Source organism: Euleptes europaea, chromosome 9, assembly GCF_029931775.1.
Source record: "Euleptes europaea isolate rEulEur1 chromosome 9, rEulEur1.hap1, whole genome shotgun sequence".
Classification (NCBI taxonomy): Eukaryota; Metazoa; Chordata; class Lepidosauria; order Squamata; family Sphaerodactylidae; genus Euleptes; species Euleptes europaea.
The window spans coordinates 40,159,579-40,181,425 of NC_079320.1; the positions used below are offsets into that span (position 1 = coordinate 40,159,579).

At 43.0% G+C, this 21,847-nt stretch overlaps 1 protein-coding gene across 1 annotated transcript in view; it reads right to left on the minus strand.

Moving 5' to 3' along the window:
- Positions 1-21,089, minus strand: part of MGAT4D (MGAT4 family member D) — a 53,462-nt gene extending 32,373 nt beyond the window's left edge. Inside the window, exons 1-2 of the mRNA XM_056855383.1 lie at positions 20,997-21,089; positions 4,405-4,566 (exon numbers count right to left, since the gene is read on the minus strand). Of these exons, the coding sequence (XP_056711361.1) occupies positions 4,405-4,566; positions 20,997-21,087 (253 nt within the window). The 5' untranslated portion in view covers positions 21,088-21,089. The remainder of the gene's footprint in view (positions 1-4,404; positions 4,567-20,996) is intronic.
- Between the last annotated feature and the right edge of the window lie 758 nt (positions 21,090-21,847).

The window sequence follows — 21,847 nt, forward strand, 5'->3', positions numbered from 1 at the left end:
ATATTGCTGATATTCCTGTGGTACCTTGGTCAACAAAATCAAAAACAGCGTATATCATACCTTGAGTTCAGTGGGAATGTGCTCTATAGTATCATTCTGTCTTGGAAATAAGGCCATTAAATATATATGAGTAGGAAGGTCTGCACTGTTAGTTGCTTTCACTGATTCTATATAGCTACCTCCCACATGACTACAACATAGAGGACAAAGCAGCTAAGGACTTGGTTTAGTGTCTTGGATATATCTAAGTAGGAAAGAAGTGTTCTAAGAAGAAGAGGATATTAAGAACATAAGAAAAGCCATGCTGGATCAGACCAAGGCCCATCCAGTCCAGCAGTCTGTTCACACAGTGGCCTGCCAGGTGCCTCTAGGAAGCCCACAAACAAGACAACTGCAGCAGCATTATCCTGCCTGTGTTCCACAGCACCTAATATAATAGGCATGCTCCTCTGATATTGGATATAATAGGTATGCATCATGACTAGTATCAATTTTGACTAGTAGCTATGGATAGCTCTGTCCTCCATGAACATGTCCGCCCCCCGAAAGCCTTCCAAATTGACAGCCATCACGACATTCTCAGGCAGGAAGTTCCACAATTTAACTATGAACTATACTTCCTTTTCTCTGTTTTGAATCTCTCACCCTTCAACTTCAGCAGATGACCCCGTGTTCCAGTATTATGAAAGAGGGAGTAAAGCTTCTCCCTATCCACTGTCTCCTTACCATGCATAATGTTATAGACCTCTAGCCTGTTTCCCCTTAACAGCCATCTTTCTAAGCTAAACAGCCCTAAGAGTTTTAACCGTTCCTCATAGGGCAGTTGCTCTAGCCCCCTGTTTATATTGGTTGCTCTTTTCTGCACCTTCTCAAGCTTTGTAATATCCTTTTTTTAGGTGTGGTGACTAGAACTATACACAGTACTCCAAGAGTGGTCTCAACGTAGATTTGTATAAGGGCAGTATGATAGCAGCAGTTTTATTCTCTATTCCTTGTCTAATTATGGTCAGCATGGAATTTGCTTTTTCCACAGCAGCTGCACACTGGGTTGACATCTTCATCTAGCTATCCACCACCACCCCAAAATCCCTTTCTTGGTCTGTCACTGCCAGCACAGATCCTATCAGTGTATACATGAAGCTAGGATTTTTTGCCTTAATATGCAGCACTTTATACATGCTCACATTGAATCTCATTTGCCATTTTAATCCCCATTCCTCTAGTTTGGGGAGATCCTTTTGGAGGTCTTCACAATCTGTTTTTGTTTTAACCACCCTAAGTAATTTGGTGTAATCTATCAACTTGGCCACCTCGCTGTTCACCCCTAGCTCCAGGTCACTGATGAACAGGTTGAAAAGCACTGGTCCCAACACAGATCCCTGAGGGACCTCACTGCTCACATCCCTCCACTGTGAGAACTGACCATTTATTCCTACTCTCTGCTTTCTATTTTTTAGCCAGCACTCAATCCATAAGAGGAATTGTCCTCTCAGCCCATGACTCTGATGTCTTTGGTGGGGGACTGTCAAAAGCCTTTTGGAAATCCAAATACACAATGTCCACAGGCTCATTCCTGTCCACATGCTTACTGACACTTTCAAAAAATGCTAAAGGTTTAGTGAGACAAGACCTACATTTGCATAAACCATGTTGGTTCTTGCTCAGCAGGGCTTGTCCTTCTACATGCTTGACAATTCTATCTTTAATAATGCCTTCCATCAATTTACCTGGAACAGATGTTAAGCTAACTGCCCTGTAATTTCCTGGGTCCCCCCTGGAACCCTTTTTATAAATGAGTGTTACATTGGCCATTCTTCAGTCCTCTGGTACAGAGGCTAATCTAAGGGACATGTTAGATATCATCATTAGAAGTTCAGCAATTTCCCAATTGAGTTTGTGAAGAACTCTAGGATAAACACTGTCTGGGCCCAGGGACTTGTTAGTTTGCAGTTTGTCTAGACGTTCTAGGACTTCCTGCCTTGTTACCACTATTTGCCCCAGCTCCTCCTTCTCCCTTCCCCAAAACATTTGTTCAGGAAAAGGTATCTGCCCTATATCTTCAACAGTGAAGACAGATGAGAAGAATTCATTTAACTTCTCAGCAATTGCTTTATCCTCCCTTGATGTTCCTTTACTCCCATTGTCATCCAAGGGTCCAACTGCTTCCCTAGCTAGTTTCCTGCTTCTAATGTAGTTAAAGAATTTCTTATTGTTGATCTTGATGTGTTTGGCGATATGTACCTCAGAATTACATATGAGATTTTTATACATTTGTGAGTTATCTGGTTTTACTTTTAAACTTACTTTTAACAGCTGTATGTTGTTTTGATAGTCAAAGTCATATACACGAAGGATTCTCCTATTCAGGCTTAGCTTTGAAAACCTAATATTTTAACAATGATAAGGAGCTCTGTCTACAGATACTTGGGTGCAAAAGGGTGCTGTTTACAGTTTGCACTGCAGACATTAAATTGATGGAAACATGCATCTGCATCTGGATTAAGGGACAGAAATTAGAAATTACTCACAGGTGACAACAGAAAGAGACAGCAATGCACCACCCAATTTGCCTTGGATCTACCATGTGCCTCTATGCAGCATCCACACTATGTGTACAGTAAACTGACCTCTAGCTGTCTATTCCCTGTGGCTCATGGGGCTCCACAGGAGGAACCATGGAGCACATGCTTTGCAAGTATATGGTCCCCATTTCAATCCCTGGCACCTCCTATTCAAAGGTTCCCAGGTAGGAGCTCACAAGAGTCAGACGGATGCCAGTTAGCAAACACAACAGTACAATCCTCAGAAGAGCTGTGTGTGTGAAAAATGCCATCAAGTCACAGCCAACTTATGGCAACCCAGTAAGGTATTCAAGGCAAGAGACTAACAGAAGTGGTTTGTCATTGCCCGCCTCTGCATAGCGATCCTGGTATTCCTTGGTGGTCTCCCATCCAAGTACAGTAGCCAGGACCAACCCTGCTTAGCTTCTACCCTTCTAAATCCAATGAAGTGAATGTCATTAGAAGGGTGTAATTTTGTTTAGAATTGCACTGTAAATTGGCCAAATACAAGGCAGCTTTTTACTGTGACCACATACCAACTGTTGGAGGCCATGTAACCATAAAGATGGTGGGAAAGCAAGGAGAGTAAGCAAGCAGAAATATAAGCAGAAAGCAGAAAACGAGATATGGATTCATGTTCCTGGTGAAATCATGGTGTGTGTGTGTGTGTGTGTGTGTGTGTGTGTGTGTGTTCAGCTTCTTAAACTTATAGAGCCAAAAGCACTGAGTGCTACAGATGGCACTTCCTTCCTCTGCCCCATCCTCATTCCCTCCTGACCATGAACGAGCAACAAAGAGCACTCATGTCACCAGGAGCTAGAGAGGGGGTGTCTCTCTGCTCTTGCATCCTCAAGGTCTAACATCCTCATCCATCATTCTGTGACCATTACAATGCATCTAGGAAAACTTCACAAGGGGGGGGGGGAAAGCCTCAGAGGCAACTGAGTTAGACATTCATTTGGGAAAACAACAACAACAACAACAACTGTGAGAACAGAAATACGTCTGGCAAAATTAAGGGGAAGTCACGTCTAAAACCAAGTGGAATGCATTCAGTTTTGGGTATCTGTCTCTAAAGATTAAATTCAATGAAAGCTCCTCTTTTAAAGTATTTGAGCGTGACTGGAAAATAAAACTATAATAATGTATTTCAAAATGATCTATTTTGTTCACGTTTGAAAAAAAAGTGTGTTTCCTCAGCAAAATGTATAAATGCGATGGGTGCTATCTGTCATAATTGTGAATAACCAACCCCAGGGTTCTTCTTAAATTATTAATATCTCTCGAATCATCTGCTAAAAGCCACTGCATATAACACTCCACCATGTCTGGCAGGCAGAAGGTTCGAAGGCCTGCACTGGTTATATTCAAGATTAAATAGTCCAAGAGCATTTGTTACCTCTTTATACCATATGATAATTAGGCTGACATGAACAAAACAGTTTATTTGTGACAGACACAAACCTTGCATGCTCCCTTCCTTCCTCACATGCAGAGTGTTATAGAAGGCTTCCTGGTTTCAGAAATCTTGGATCCAATTTGCCATTTTCCTTATGCAAGTGCTTGGCCAAATTAATGTTTGTCTCTTCTGCACATACTGGCATTCTAAACTGGGACTTACAGCAACAATGTACTAATTCCCCACTTTCATTTTTTAAAAAAATAAGTCGAGCCATTTTTGTTACAGAGTTATAAGGGGGAAAGTGCACACCACTGTTGGCTGCCTTGCATTATGACACATCCTGATAAAGTTAGTAGGTCTCCTTATATTTTTAAGGAAACAGAAGTTTATTTCTGAAAAAGGTTATGAAGTCTTAGAAGCAAAAAAATATCCAACACAAACCTGTAACATTTGTAGAAGTGTTGGTCCGCTCACCAACTACTCTCTTGATTTCATTCAGGACACTGTTCAGCTCATGGGATCTTTTTCTATTTTCTTTTTCAGCAAACAAGAGTCTTTGGTGAAGTTCCAAAAACCGACTTTGGTACACATCTAAACCAGTTCCTGCAATTATAAATACAAATTATATTCTTCATGGAGCAATCAAATATGGGACAGAGTTGCAAATGGCAGAATGGAAGACAGTGAGGACCTAATTCATGCTTCTAACACATTGGGCTATATAGTCTAGTTTATGCTTGAAGAAAATTGGGTGCCACAAGACTCATTTATTTTTTCTGCAACAGACTAACACAGTTAGTCCTCTAGAATTATATTCATGACTTGCTGGATAGGGCACATGGTATTTTCCTCTAGCATACAAAAAGGTTAATATGCTTCAGACTGAACACTGTTTTGTAGAAGGAACTGTGACTCATATGCCTCCTACTGGCATTTATGTGCACATTTATGGTTTTATAGATCAATACCTTTGTTCCTAAGTGAAATACAAATCTAAGCTAATTACTCATCCTGCTAAACTTTACTTCAAAAGAAAACGCAGCATAAGATAATTGACCATAGGCTTCCTCACCAACACATAGTAAAATCAGACTACAGATTGATGACCTTTTTTCTTTTATGGTTCCCTAAGGTGCCCTATAAGGAACCAGTTAAACATGCCACTGTTACAAAGCTTCAGTGATCACTGAACAAAACATAGCTAAATGGCATGCAGGCTTTTCCCTATGAAACTTCATTAACTGAATATGGAATCTTTGCTAATTTGCATTATTAAAATAGACCTGAACATTATGGGTCTGATTTTCAGTTGTGCTCAGAGAACAATATGTTCGTTGCACACATACAAAACAGCCCATCTTCCAGGGAGGATCTTACCTATTGTAAAGCACTTATCAAATTAATGCATAATTGATGCTCTGTGTAAGTTATTAGCAGTAGAACAGTCTTTACTCTGTCCAAATCCCCATGGTTGGACAGTCTGCCAGCACCAGTGGAAGAGCACCTAGCGTGGTTCTTTCATTCTCAATGGTGATGCACCCCCAATCCCACTCAGACAACAACATTCTTGGGTCTACAATGACATTTCCGTTTCCTTTCCCTCTTCCTGTCCTTTCATAGCCAACTCCCCTGGATCAAAAAGAAAGTGGAGAAGAAGGATATGATGTGGCTGTTGCAGGCAGATAAGGTAGCAACAAGATGATAAAGCAACTCAGGAGAAGTGGTAGCCAAGAAGTGTCTCAGTCAGGCAGCAAAGATGGGCTGGTACTTGGGAACATACATGATGTTGGTCAAATTTTTCTCTTGTACAGCAACCGGCAATGCTTGACCTTAAGAAACAGGTGAGCAGCTCAGGGTGGAACTACCCTTTATGCATAGTCCTGTTATCCTTTCAACGAATATTTGGGAAGACTGGTTTTCAGTGAGGAAATCGAGCAGAAGAATTAAAAAGCTGATACACATTTCTAGAGTTGCCAGCAACCCAGAGAAAAAAATATCTTGCCCTTTTAACCCAGACTTAAATGTGTGGAAACGGACAACTGAAGCTTTTCATGGCACAGAAGTAAATAACATCACCTGTTTACCGGGTTGATGTTATTTACCTCTGTGGCAAGAAAAGCTTCAACTGTCCATTTCCGCACATTAACCCTCTGTTAAGGGGGCAAGATATATTTTTTTCCTCTGGGTTGTTGGAAACTCTACTAGTTTCCCACCTCCCAATGGTTGCATTTTGAAAAGAAAAAGTTGGTTTAAAAGGATCATACAAATACTCATAACATAAACACCTACTCTTAGAGTATCACACACTCTCTATCCCGCAGAAAAACACACTCGCTTTATTATAAACATTTACCACCCGTACACCTGCTGAAGTGTGTTAACTACCATTATGATGAAGCTCAACATGGTAGGGCTCAGCCTCTTGTTGCTTTTTCACCCAAATAGACATCAGAGGGATGCAAGGAGTACAAAGGTGGCGTTTTTTACGATCAACTTGGAAGATTAAGGAAGCATGCAAAAAGCACTAGGTGAGACCTTTGGGCCACCAGCATCATTAAATGAAGCTATTGCAGCTCTGGGAATATTGTTGTCACATTAATTGCTCCTCTTTAAACCACTTGGGGGGGCATGATCCACATATAGATCAGCAGGTTCATAACAGTTCAAGGGCAATTCTCAGTTGAAGGAGTGTGGTTTTAAGAAAGAACAAAATCAGCTCCCGGGAGGAGAGGAAGAGGGATTTATTTGAACATTGTTTCTGAAAAATTATAGTAAAGGTTATGTTATATTAAAAAAATAAACCTGTGTAGGAAAAAGTAACCTTCCATACGCAAGTGAGCAATATCATTTTATGCTAAGGTTGCCAACTTTTTAGCTGGTTCTCTAACTGTCCCTTTAATGCCAGTTTGATTGGCAACATCAGGTAATATTATTTAGCTCAATGTCATCAAAAGCTTCAAAAGCTCATTTCTACTCATCAAACTTCTATTAAACGAACACAGATTTTTTTTTCCTGGCTAGCTGACAACCTTATTTCGTGCCCCTCAATAATTATTATTTGGACATGGGGAAGGGAAATGCCTGAATGTAATTCTTAGGCTGTTCTTTTAAAAAAAGAGAACAAAACAGGCTTACAGAAATGAATTAGATGTGATGGGAACCAAGCCATTTCTTTCAATGTGGATCTCTCTCAGCCAGGTAAATTGTGAGTGCTGGTGATCCAAATTTAAGAAAAAGGGGAACATGGCCTATAGGGCTGCCAACCTACAGGCGAGGCAAGGAGATCTCCTGGAATTAAAACTGATCTCCCTTACTATAGAGATCTGTTCCCCTGGAGGAAATGGCAGCTTTGGAGTATGGACTCTATGGCATCACATCCCTGCTGAGTACCTTCCCCATGCACTGGCCACAAATCTCCAGTAATTTGTCAGCCAGAGTTAGCAACCCTAAGTGCTAAATCTCCCCCTTGCTTGTGCTTTATTTCCATAAAGTCTGTGCCCACCCCCCATGCACTTTTTAGCCTGACTTGCTTGGTATTTGAAACCAGCTGAAAACAAAGTGGTGTCAGTGGATAGATCATGGGTAGGTAAACTGAAGTGGGGGTGTAAAGTTTAGTACTGGGCAGTATAAAGAAGTCATAAAGTTTAACTACTCTTTATTCATTTGCAAAAAAAACCCTATGTATCATAATAGCCATGAATGATTCCTAAAACTGGACGGATGGTTTTTATTGTCATTTTTATAGATGGGATGTCTAAACTAGTCCCATGATAGTTTGAGCAGTACTTTAATTTAAAAAGTGCTTGCTATATTTTCAGGAGAATACCATGAGGCATGTCTCTCCCTGCCCTTTATTCCAGGTAGGAATCTACAGCCAAGAGATGTAGAATTGCCAAAGGTCTAATTAACCCTATTCTCATAACCTCCATCAAGTTTTAGATAAGCAATAGGAAGAATACATCCTAGACCATTGTGTGACGTCCACACTGCTCTCAGAACATACCAATGAAGGAACCTCGTCGGCCTTCAAATGTCAGAAACCTAATACACATGCATTTAAGATTGTGTTTTTCACACACACACACCAACAACAGGAGAGGAGGCTAAAAGCATTTTGAGCGGATTATGTGAATTCAGTCTTAGTATCAAACCATGAGCAGGGGAAAAGGGTATCATACCTTGCAGCAAAATGGTGAGGTTTGTTCTGCAGCTCCTATGCCACAGTTTCTGTTTTGAATATGCCACTTGTGCAGATTCTACATCAAGGGTGCAATCCTAAACCGGTTTACTCAGAAGTAAGTCCAATTGTACTCAATGGGGTTTATTCCCAGGAATGCGTCCTTAGTAGGCAACCTATTTGTTGCCTGCTAGCACCTGAAGCACTGGCAAGAAGAAAGGGGGGTTGGAGTATGTGCCAGCATTGCAGCAGGTATTGACATCATTTCTGGTGAAAACGAAGTGACATCATAGATGCTCTGTACTGTAAAAAAAAAAAACCTCTGTGTTTTATCATAGAGTTTTTGCAAATCCTAGAAGACCGCATGATATCACTTCCATTTTTTAACCAGAAGTGATGTCAGTGTGCTGCCCGGTGCGCCAGTCCTTGTTCTCTAATTGCTCTTGGGGGCTGCAGCCTGACAACCCTAGTCCTTAGGACTGCAAGCTAAAGGATCAACACAGAGCTAATATAGCTTGTGGATTTGTGGCATGTTGTTACAGAATCAGTGTAACTATTTGACATTTATTATTTACTTCATTTACACTCCATGTATCTCCCCAATGGGGACCCAAAGCAGCTTACCTCATTCTCTTATCCTCTTTTTTATCATCACAATAACCCTGTGAGTTAGGTGAGACTGAGAGCGTATGACTGGTTCAAGGTCACCCAGCAAATTTCCCTGGCAGAATAGGGATACTTGCCAATTTTAATTTTGCCGTCAAGTCACAGCTGAGTTTTGGCAACTCCTGGTAGGGTTTTCAAGGCAAAAGATGTTCAAAGGTGCTTTGCCACTGCCTGCCTCCGTGTCACAACCCTGGTATTCCTTGGAGGTCTCCCATCCAAATACTAGCCAGGATCAGGGATAAGAGTGTGTAACTGGCCCAAGGTCACCCAGCAAGCTTCCATGGCATGATTGGGAATTCGAACCTGGATTTCCCAGGTCCTAGTCCAACACCTTCTCCACCACACCATGCTGGCTAATAAATAAGATCATATTACATTAATTAATTACCATCTGAACAATGAAATGGCTCTAGGGCTGAAAATGCTTTAGTTCTATGTCATTCATGGTTTTGTATTACCAGGAACTCCATTCTAGAGTGAAGATACCCAAGAGAAGACAGTTCCATATCAATTAAGAAACGTCTTGTTGGGTTTTCTTTGCCTTGGCAGCAAATTTAAAATACTATTTATAGTGCTGAATGTTGTTTTCTGCTGTTTTTATGCCCCTGACTTGTTTTTATGGCAAGGATATTATTATTTGTAAATTTTATTCTTTTTTATGATTTTGTGTTGGGTTTTTTAAAATTTATTTTGTGAGCTGCCTCAAGGAGATCCCTGGAAAGGCTGCATTTGCATTTTCTAAATATATAAATCACTAATAACAGTAAATATAGTTAATGCACAATGCAGCAATTTTTTTACCTGAATGATTTTATTTGCACTCCCACAGGAAGAAAAGGACATTCTCCTTCTCTGTAAATACTATCCTCCTACTCCGTAGAAATCTGCATGATGTTGGGTGAGTTTAGCAAACCTATCTGTACAGAGTCCCATGTCTAATAAGAAGCTGATTCTTCATGTGCTGGTCCAGGCAGGTGCTTTTCAGGAATGCCATTGCTGCATGTATAGGAAACCAAGAACCTGGTTCAGACATGACATTGTGGAATTTTGAATGGGTACATTGTTTATTCATGCCCAGTGTCACAATTCAGTCGGCCCTCAGTCAGTAAGATCAAATAACAAATTAGCACCCTAATATGGGTTCACACATATTTTTGTCTGTTTTGAAATACTGGAGAATGGAGCAGATAGGGAGGGATAAAGGGGCTTGCATTGCCCTGTTATATCAGAGAGGAGAAGGAACAAATTCTAGTTTTGTTTAAAACAACACTCTCTCGCTTAACTAGGCCATCAGGGGGGCAGGGTGGGGGAAAGCCTGTTCCTCTACCTCCTTCCCTCTGCAGCACCTTGCCTGATCATAGAGGTAGGGTTGCCAACCTCCAGGTCATCCATTAGAAGCAGGAAGTCATACACTGTATGAACGGCTACGAGCACACGGAAGAATTTAAAGCTTGAAAAAATATCTATGAAATGGGAATTTGCCGGAAGCCCATTGCGTGATATTCTTGCTCCATTGCTTTTTGTTCCGTGTATGGACTTTTATATGTGAGCGTTTTAACGCCTTTTGTACCTCTTAACGCTTTGTGTTCAACTTCCAGTAGAGAGCTGATCCCAGCAAGATGTCCCCCAAGATCTCTCGAGGGAACCAAGAGGCATTCTGAACCGGGGGCCCCCCAAAAGCCCTGACTCCGATCCTAAATAGTGGATCGGAATGCAGGCAACCCCCTGCTGCCGAAGAAGAGCGGTTTGACTCCCACCCCCCTCCCACAAGAGCCGCTTGATGCGGAGGAGGGTTGGTTGAAGTCCTGCCAGGCTGAGGAGGAACTCCACCGCCAAGAATGTCTCATGGATTTAGGCTGTGATCTCCTCTATCTTAAACCGTACATCGAACAAGCTAATAACAGAGAACCCCGATTTCCAACATCCGAGTAAGTTATATGAGCTCCTTTTGTCAACTAATTCGATTTTGAATGACTGGAACTTTTAAAAATGGGCTAAAGACTCTGCACTCCCTCACCCAGGATTTTAAGTGATTTTCCAACTAAAAAGACTATCTATTTAAACTAAAAACTGAATTAGCAGGCAAACAAAACAATCGGAAAGAACTGAGTGGCGTAAATAGCTACCAATCGGCGGCTGTGGGGTAGCAGGGGAGAAGAGAAATCTTTCGCTTTCGATTCTCCATTCCTTTACCTTAGGAGAGTCCTCCAGCCACATTGTTATTCAGGAAGTGGCCTCTCTAGGATGACAGGAAATCACAGGTCTCCAAGCAACAGGAACAATCAGCTACACAAATGACTTTGACTATTACTCAAAAACTTGTTGGCATAATAAATGAGATCAAGGAAATGAAAGATCAAATTACAGTAATGAAAAAGGGTATGAATAAGATGGAACTTTCAGTTAAAAACAATACTGAAGAATTGAAAGGAGTTAAAATGGACATGAAATCTCAAGCTCAACAAACTGAAGCATTATGTTTCCAGGAAGAGCGAGTGAAGGACCAACTAGCTGTTTTGGACCTGCAACAGAGAGAATCTAACCTGCGCATACGCAATTTGCCTGAAAGACTAGGGGGTAACAAGAGAGACCATCATAAGATCACTTGCTGATATATTTCATTTAAATGAACAAGAATTAAATGATGCAATAAACAAAATATACAGAATCCCCTTGTCAACTCGAGTACAGAAAACAACAGCTAGAGAGATCTTGGTCTCTTTCTTTGACATCAGGATGAAAAATATCATTATGAAACTTCATTTGGAGAATCGTTTAAGTGTAGATGATACACCGTTAATAATTCTCAAAGACATTCCTCATCGTCTGATTGAAAAGAGAGCCATCTACAAAGACTTTGCTGAGACACTGAGAAAAAAGGGAATAAAATACAGCTGGCTGTTACCACAAGGACTTACCTTCACTTATAAACAAGTTAAACACACTATCAATTCGTTGGAAGATACCAAAAACATTTTGACAAGGAATAATGAGCTGTCAGACCAGACTACAGATATACAAAAAGAAGAACCAACAGCCCAAGGAGCAATGGGTAAAGATTGTTACAAACAGGTGACCACTTCAAGAAAGCATGCAGATGGCAACAGAAACTCCGGACAAAAGAAAATTTTATTATTAATATTATATTATTATTGCTTCGTGAAACGTATTAAATAAGGGGAAAGTATAAATTTAAAATAATGATTTATAAGGATTAGAAAATATTAATACAAAGGAGATACTAGATATTTGAAGGGAGGGAGGAAGTCGGTGGGTAAGTCAACTATAATTAATTATATTTTATATTGAAGACATGCACCTAATAATTTTTTAATTTTTTATTGATTCAAAGATTGGTATATTGGATGTAATGTCAAATGATATATATAGTAATTATTGAAAAATAATAAAAAATATATATTAAAAAAAACGCTTTGCGTTCAATATTTATTGTACATTTTGGACTCTGTCCCCTTGTTCTTATCAACTGCGGTTGTCTCTTTGAGTTTTTTTCCTCATAATATATTTTCTATCAGCATAATCCAGTTGTGATATGTATTGCCTTCATTTTGGCTTGTTTTCACTTGTGCTTGGTTTTTGAATTCAACCTCCAGGTACTAGCTGGAGATCTCCCGCTATTACAACTGATCTCCAGCCAAAATAGATCACTTCACCTGGAGAAAATGGCTGCTTTGGCAATTGGACTCTATGGCATTGAAGCCCCTCCCCTCCCCAAACCCGCCCTCAGGCTCTGCCCCAAAAACCTCCCGCCAGTGGCAAAGAGGGACCTGGTAACCTTACACAGAGGGGGGAGGATGAGGAGGCAAATGGTGGCTGCCTGCCATGATTCGCAGGATGTGGAGGATTGGCACTGCTGTTACCTGCCTCGCTGCCAGGGGACGAGGATGGCAGGCACCACCTTGTCCCGCTGCCAGGCCTCAGCACACCAGTGAGGGACAAGGAGGGCAGGCAGAAGCCTCTCACTGCAGCCCGGAGAAGCAAGGAGGAAAGGCAGTAGCTTCCAGCCTCCCCACAGCGCGTGTGGGCACCTTGGGCTATGTAGCCGAGGGTGCTCCATATCCTTGGGCCAGCCCTGCTGAGCCACAGTAGAGCTGCCAACAGGCCTGTAGGAAAATGACATATCCATTTAAAAGAGGCTTAATTGAATGTTGTTTACCAGGTGATGTTATTTACTTCCACACTAGGAAAAGCTTCCGCTGCCCATTTTCACAGCAAGCTTCCATTGTCACACATTAAGAGACACAACATCTTTCCGTAGACCAGAACAGGACACTATGATACAGGTTATGTATCAGCATCTGTGAGTTTGTCTGATGGGACACTTCTGCAGAGACATTTCGGGCCATGAAAATGGCAGCGGGGGTAGGGGGAGATTAAATCCTCTTGTGCTGTGGTTCTAATCCAAATCTGAGGATAGCACTGTTTAAAAAAAGAACCGTTGGGAACTCTGTAAATGGTCTTCCAGTGTTTTGTCTGATTTGGTCTTAATTCAAGCTGCCCTCTATTTAAAAATAAATAAATATATGTATCTATCTTGGTAAATTATTTCCAGCACAGTTAATCTTCTAACTAAATATCCTGTACTGAAACCGCATTAGAAGAGTGCATTTCTAGATAATTAGTTCTTCACCAGGTGACTTCATTTTGTTTTTACTTACAAATCACTTTAATTAGTTTCACATAAAATGCTAAGATAAGCTTAAGATCTGCTTTCACGAGGAGAGAAGCAATAATGAAGCATGCACTGTTATTTTGTGAATGCCTCATACAGCACCACTTAGTTATTGTAGCTTTATCTGGGAGACTCATGGATTAATTAGCTGCCTCTCTGGCCCAGTGCCATCTTATGGGGACACCTGCACATTTATTAGAAGTTCATAGGTATTCTGCTACTGCTCTTAAGGAGAGCAGTTCAGGGAATACCATCCCAGTTCTAAGTATATTTATATGGAAGAAACACAAATACTTCATTCTTAACTGCCCTACTTGCCTGAATGTCTCAGGACGCACTGGCTTAAAAAACCTGTACAATTGGATTATTACATACATGTGGGGACAATACATTAGTCAACAAATTAGAAAGGCAAGAAGGATTAAACGCACCAAAGAAAATAGTTCAACGCACAAAAGGCTTTCTGTCTCATATTTGTTTCGAAAAGCCTATGTCACCTTGATCCAAAATGTCACCGAGTTGACATTTTGACTAATGCACCAGAATAATACGCCTATGTTGACTTAGGCATTCATGTTGTCAGGTTCTCTTATTTGGCCTTCCATCTGTGTATTGTCATTGTCTGCCACGCTACTTCCTTTCAGCCAAGTTCATGTTAGCTGTAAGAGAGCCAGGCAGGTGTGATTTCATCTAATCTGTGCCCTGCCCTCACTCCTGCTTCTCTTCCTGTTCTCAGTGTGAACAGGGCTTATTTCTAAGAAAACCGAAATAAATCAGATAGACTTTCAGAGAAAAAATACCCCACTCAGTACCTTACATTATGCCAAGAGTTCAAAGAAAAGCTACTTAAGAGCAGTATTAGAGATCTCCACTGAGTCCTGCATGGGAGTGAGCAGCCAAACTAGACAATACAAGTAGTCTTGAGTAACTTTCCACTGCCTTCTTCAAACCAAAACCCAAAACTAGTATTGGGAGCCAGCAAGTTTCAGTAGAACAGCCTGAAGGTGGTGGGTTTTGCTGAACTGTGGCCATTCCAGCTGTTTTCCGCTCAAAATGTGCCCCTAAGCTACTTTTTCACCTGCAAGGAAGAAAAAGATACAAGATTTCTATTTTTCTACAGTAGGAAGAAAAGCAGAGGGGAGGGCATTTTGAGCAGAAAATAGCTTGGGGGAAGGGTTAAGAGGCCTCTTTCTTTCCCTATCTCTGTGCTTAAATTTGCAATATCCTGGGACTGCTGTTAGTTTTTTTAAAAGTAGAGAAAATTACACACTGTTCCATTTAGTTTGGGACATTTTATTTATTTATTTACTTTATTTATACCTCCCCTTTCTTTCCAATAGGAGCCCCGTGGTGCAGAGTGGTAAGCTGCAGTACTGCAGAAAAGCTCTGCTCACAACCTGAGTTCGATCTCAATGGAAGTCGGTTTCAGGTAGCCGGCTCAAGGCTGACTCAGTCTTCCATCCTTCTGAGGTTGGTAAAATGAGTACCCAGCTTGCTGGGGGTAAAGCAGAGACGACTGGGGAAGGCAATGGCAAACCACCCCATGAACAAAGTCTGCCTAGTAAATGTTGGGATATGGCGTTACCCCATGGGTCAGTAATGACCCGGTGCTTGCACTATCTTTACCTTTTCCTCTCCAATGGGGCTCCAAAGCAGCTTACATTATTCTTCTGTCCTCCATTTTTTCTCACAACAACTCTGTGAGGTAGGTCAGGCTGAGCATGTTCGATTGGCCCAAAAGTCATTCAGTGAGCTTCCATGACAGAGTGGGAATTTAAACACTGGGTCTCCCTAGAGATCGGAACCGGAGGGGTGGCATCCTCGGCTGGCGTGCCCGCTGCAGGCTTGCCAGCCAAGATCGAGAGGGGGAGATCAGGAGGGGGCGGCCATGGTGAGCTCAGCAATGGGGGAGGGATTCCCCCCACAAGTTTCGGGGGGGGGGCACTTGTAAAAAATCTAATACCACTTCTAGTAATACCAGAACTTGATTTTGGCTTGATGTAATCCATTTGTACCTGCTAGCCCCCCCCCCTTTTTTTCAGCTTTGAAAGTTGTATTTCCTCAGAATTGGTCATGGACTTGTAAGGTGGACTTAGGCAAACTACTATCCTTCAGATAAATTTTTTCCCCCAGAAACCGTTGCAAGAATGGAAAGGGCTTTGCTGTTCTTCCCATTAAACAAAAAAAGTTAGAACAGTGGACATGAGGCAATAATATGCAGGCTGCTTACCTTCTGAGATCTGAGGAGATCAGGCTAGCCTGGCCCATCCAGGTCAGGGCGAATTTTAAATTACAGTATTAAAACAAAAGATTAAGTGATCTCTTAAAGTGATCTAAGATACCAATATTACTAGAAGTGGTATTATGCAGGCTGATGGCCAGGATCTCGATCAGATCACATCATGTTAGGTCAGTGCATCCTGCCATCGCTTGGTATTAGTTTTAAGGAACAGCCAGTGGTCAGGGAGCCTTAGAGGGACTCTAGTTCCAAAGGGGCAGCAGCACTCTCCTGTTGCAGTAAAAACAAACAGGAGCCTTGTGGCACCTTACGGCTAACTAAAGGTTATTTCAGCATAAACTGAAATACGCTCCATGCATCTGATGAAGTAAGGTATGAAAGTTTATTCTGAAATAAAAATCCATACATCTTTAAGATGCCACAAGACTCCTGTTTGTTTTTAATTGGGACTCATTATCCAGAGTGCTGTAAAGTAGTAGAGGGAAAGGCAGGCAAAGCAAGGTCAGGTGGACAGCTGGGAAAGGAGGAGAACCAGCAGGGCTGGTTACAGGATCCAAGCAGCAATCTCCCATGCTACATGGCAAACTGTTTATGAAATTGAGGCAGCGTGGTGTAATGGTTAAGAGTTGCAGGCTCTAATCTGGATAACCGGGTTGGATTCCCCCACTCCTCCACATGAAGCCTGCTGGGCGACCTTGGGCTCGTCACAGTTCTCTCAGAGCTCTCTCAGCTTCACCTACCTCACAAGGTGCCTGTTGTGGGGAGAGGAAGCGATTGTGATTGTAAACTGCTTTGAGGCTCCTTAAGGTAGAGCTGGGTATAAAACCCAACTCTTCTTCTTCAAACAGTACCTACATCATATGCCCTCCCCTGTCCATTGGGTTGAACTAGGGCTTCTCATTTTTACCTCACTTAGAAGAGTTAGCTATCTTAGCAAATGTCTCCAATGAAAGGATTTTAAGTTTCTACAGGTACCATGAGCCTCTAGAACTATCTCATATTAGCAGATGCCTGACAAGGGAGTCCTAAAGGCTAGGGACACTGCCAGCTGTGACCCTAGTTATGCCTCATCTGTCACGTTAGCATCATATGCAGTGACAAACTAAACACCGTTTTATATTTTATTTTACATTTAGAGTGCGATCCTATACGTGTTTCCCTAGAATTCAATGGGGCTTACTTCCAAGTAACTGTGCATAGTATTGCAGTCTTAGTTTCAGATTTCCTTGTTACAGTGACTAAGCGAAGGAATCTCACCATGTAGTAAACTCACAGATAAAACCCAGACACTCGTTAGATTAGCATGACACACCAAAGCAAGGTTCAAAATAAAACAAGTTCTAATAATTATTCAGAAAGTGAAAAATATGCTTACCGGGCTAGAAGAAAGGAAGTAACAATGTGCACAAATAGAAACAGAAGATACCATGCAGATACCACAAAAGTATGAAGTTAAGATGTTTAAGAGAACATAAGCAGGAAATAGATTTAATTTCTAAAACTTGATAAGGCACCTGGTAAGCCTGAACCTGAAAAAGTACTGTTGTTCTTAAATGTAGACTCCACAGCAGGTCCTACCTGATCACATTTCTTTATCACACTGCTTCTTTGTAGGAACAACTTTTCTCTCAAAAAAAAAAAAAGTTACAAGAACGAATCTACCCAGATTTTAAAGAGGCTTAGACCCACAAATGTCACCGATTTTTAAAGTATAAATCTGGATAGTGGTGGAAGTATGTGTGCATTAACTTTGTAAGTAGCCCAAGGATGTTAAAACAAGAGAAAAAAACTTTTTTCTCTAGTTTACATCAAGTGGAATCTAATAATGATTTCTCAAGTCATGTCCATATGTATGTCCATATGTATAAATATCATAGGCATAGCAGCATGATGAAGCTAAACACTCACTTCTGTGTGCCAGTTTTGTGCAAGTTGCTTCTCGTAAAAGGGAATGGATGCCTTTTCTGAATGACTGTGGTCATCAGGCATATCGTTCCATGGATGTTCACAGAGTTACACTGTGATAAATTAGTGGCAGCAGAGGAATCATTTACAATGGTTTGCCATCTAGAAACACAGACAAAAGAAACAAATACCTTCAAATCCCACAAGCACTCTAATTTTAATTTAAACACATTTATATGGAATTGAGAAGCAATTCAAGATACCACTCTGTGCACCATTAGTCACTGTTCATGTGGCCCAAGTGATTGTTTGAATTATTTGCAATGCTCAGAAGTAGCAATTTGGCACATCACTGTTCAGCTCACATTAGGGAGGTTGCAATGGCATGCCAATCAACTTTATGATTTGGGACCAGTACGCTCTTTTGTATTCAGCTACAGAGTACAAAATATACACACTCTGCATAGATGTGAATGGTGTTGCACATTTCAGTTGGTGCTTTTCTTGCTGAAATATACAGAAATAAGTAGGAGGAAAGAATTAGGCATCCGTGCTCATGAACTTTGCTGAGAAAGGTGACTTAAATGTATGTGCCCGATTCAAAACTGATGAAAGGAGTATCATTCTTTAATCCTAGTACCCACACCTGTAAGAAACATGATAAGAAAGGCCCCTGGCAGGCAGCATATTTACAATGTGCAGGGGAGTTCAGCCAGCTGCATTAAGAAGGATTTTGGGAATTTGCCCTAAGGGTTACTTCATGTTTTACAGAAAAGATGGACACGCTGGAAAGCCAGCTTGGTGTAGTGGTTAAGAGCGGTGGTTTGGAGCAGTGGACTCTAATCTGGAGAACCGAGCTTGATTCCCCACTCCTCCACACAAGCAGTGGAAGCTAATCTGGTGAACTGGGTTGGTTTCCCCACTCCTACACATAAGGCCAGCTGGGTGACCTTGGGCTAGTCCCAGTTCTCTCTGCTCTCAGCCCCACTTCCCTCACAGGGTGTCAGTTGTGGGGAGGGGGAAGGAAGGTGATTGTAAGCTGGTTTGATTCTCCCTTAAGTGGTAGAGAAAGTTGGCATATAAAAACCTATGTTTACCACATATTTTATGTTATATTTGGAGGGGAGGTACATGTATGTAAATACATGAGATATATGTGCCTCGTAGCTATGACTGGTTGAGGGTCCCAGATGACTGTATACACATGGCTCCCCCTCAGTCTTTACAGAAAAGACCTGGCTAATACTGTATGGAAATGCAAATGCCATTGTTATATAAATGCATGAATCACCCCATTGATTTCAGTGGAAATACCCTTCCAATTAAATGTATTTAGTACTGCCCACCCCAACATACCAATCCTAAAACTTTTCCTTATTCCTCATTTTTAGATTGCCCATTGAAAAATGAAATATAATTTATCTAAGTAAAAAAAAACAACACAAGTAAGTATGCTTAGGAGGACTGTTTCTAAATCTAAGTGATTATAAAGAAGTGTAAGTAAAGTAGGAACTTCCTGGTATTTTGCACTCCCATCTAAACAGACATGCTTTCCTTATTTCATGAGCAGCTGGTTTGTTGGCTAAATCTGTCAGGTCTGTTACAACGTTTACTAAGCTGATGCTGACTATGGAGCACCATCAGCCATTACTAATAATATTACACCCCTCTGTAATTTTAATTTTAGTTTTTAAATTAGTTCTTATGGACTTAATCTAAAAAGGTGAATGTTTTCTATTCCCAATATATTCCAGAAAGATTTTAAAAGACACCAGTAACTCTCTAGGTCTCTTTCAAGGTGAATCACCTCTTTTAAAAATGGACACGCCAAAACATAAGATGTCCAAACATAGAATAGGAAAAGAAAAAAAAACAGAGGGTAGACAGGATGATCTAATTAAGCTCAAGTACTTTTCAGGTTAGCATATGCATCCATTTTAGTTCAATAGAGTTTAGAAGTGTAGTTCCGTGGAGTTTAGAAGAATGTTGGCTGGATCATATCCATTTCTTTGGATCAATTAGTTGCTGAAGTACTTTGAAGCTACAAGCAGCAATGCTGGGAGGATTTGGAAAATGGGGAGGGGCTATGAAACTTTATTCTATAGGAAACCGATCTAAATATTGGAAATGGATATCACCACCCCATCCCCACTTTGTCTCTTAGCTCTATTACCAGGTTTTGTCTCCTGCTGGTGCTGTTAAAATGCTAGAATGTTTGTAGCATATATCAGTCCTGTAGTTTACTAACGTAGCTACTATCTGGTAAACAGTAGCTACATCAGTAAACTGTAGGACTGATATTTGCTATAAACATTCTGCAAGTAAATGCAGGATATATGCAGGGTTTGGTTACATCAATCTGGGCTACTTTGATGCTATGCAATATTTATTGTCTTCCAAGACACTACTGCTACAATTAAAAACACCACCTTTGGGATATTAGTGGTAGGCAGATTTACTTTGAAACAAATAAAGTCATAATTTGCCATGCATGTGGAAGTATGTCCCGTTGAACAACAAGTGGGACCGTTTTTTAGTAAATTGGCATAGAGTTGGAATGTAAATTCTATTGAAATTAAAGGTAGTTGTTTCCAAGTAAACACGCTTCAGTGCAAATCCATTGGCCTTCTGATCCCGAATACACGAAAGACAAACCTGGGTATGGTTTATTGTTTGAATGCACCGGATCCAACAGATCAAACCCTGGCAAACCATACAGTCGTGACGCCGATCTCGGTGCCCACCAGTCCCCCCGGCAGATGGAAGAAATCAGCACAGGAGGCACAGTCCGTGGCCCCTTAGGCACGGGAGGTTTTGCCTCGGATCTGCCGCTTTCTAGATCCCCATTCCCCCCATCTGAATTCTCTAAACTCTGCAGGGGAGCTTATCTGTGAGTTTGGAGGATTCGGGTGGGGGAAACGTCCGCCTAGAGTGCGGCAAGCCCAAGGCGGACCCGCCCCTCGCCTAAACGGCGGCGCGTCGCCCGCGATCCAGCGGCGACCCCGTTTCGGAGGATCCCCTTCCGACGGTGCGCGGAGACTGGCTGCAACAGGCTGAGAAGCTGCCGTGCGGCCCGGCCCTCCGACGGCAGCGGCGCGGGGCAGCGCCGAGGCGAGGGAGCGGCGGCCGGGGCGCGGCGTGCGGCCCGGCCCGAGCAGCCCCCAATTGTGACCTCACAGCCGCCGCCCGTTGGTGGCGAGCTGGCGCGGGCCGCCTGCCGGCCGGCTCCCCCGCGCGAGGCGAAGGCGGCGTCCCCGGGCCCGGAGGGAAGTTGGCGCCCGGGGCCCTGGGGGGGCCCTGGGGCGTCCCAGCGCGCGCCCCCCTGCCCCGCGCGCTTCTCTCCCCCCGCTCACCTTCGCTCCCGCTGCGGGCGGCGTACCAGGCGAAGGAGAAGGCGGCGCTCAGGCACACCGCCGTCAGCGCGCTGCCCAGCCGCAGCCTCATCTCCCGGCCCGCCGGCCGGCTGGCCACCTGCTCCGCCGCGCCGCGCCGCGCCGCTCGGGCTGGCCGCCGCCTCTGCTGCTGCTGCGGCGGCGGCTGCTGCTGCTCCCCGGGGGCACGCCTCGCCAGCCCCACCTAGGCAGGCTGGCGGCCGGGCGTGGGGAGCCGCCTTGGCTCCCCGGCAGGTGTCCCGCCCCCGGGAACCGCCCCCCGCCTCACCCCCGGCCAGGCTTTGGCGGGACCAGGCTGGGGTCGGGCGGGGAGGAGCCCCCCCCCCGCGTCGAAGGGGGCTCCCGCTCCTCTCTGGGGGCTTCGAGACCCGTCCTCGCGGGCGACGGTGCGAAGGAGGGAGCGCCGCGGGAAACTGCGCCCGGGACGGGAGGGAGCCGCCGCCGAGGGGCGCGATCTGAACCGAGAACCCCGGCCGGCCCCGGGGGCTGAATGCGTGGACGCGCGCTCGAACGCGCGCCGCTTTCGGCAGTCAAGCCACGATGTGTTGGGGTTTGGGTCAAGGAAACCGTTCGCCGCACGTCTGGAAGACCCATTTGTCTAGTCCCCGGCATAAAAGTGTGTCGGGATTATTTAGGTCAAGGAAACCATTTGCTGCAGGGCTAGAAGACCCATTTGTCTAGTCCCGGACGTAAAAACACATGCAGTCGGATTAAAGCAGAAATAAAGCAGCATTCTGCCATTACCAACCTGAGTACTAGTGGGAAAGCACTGTTAAGGAAGAGCAATCCTAAAGTGCTTCTGTGCTGCCATG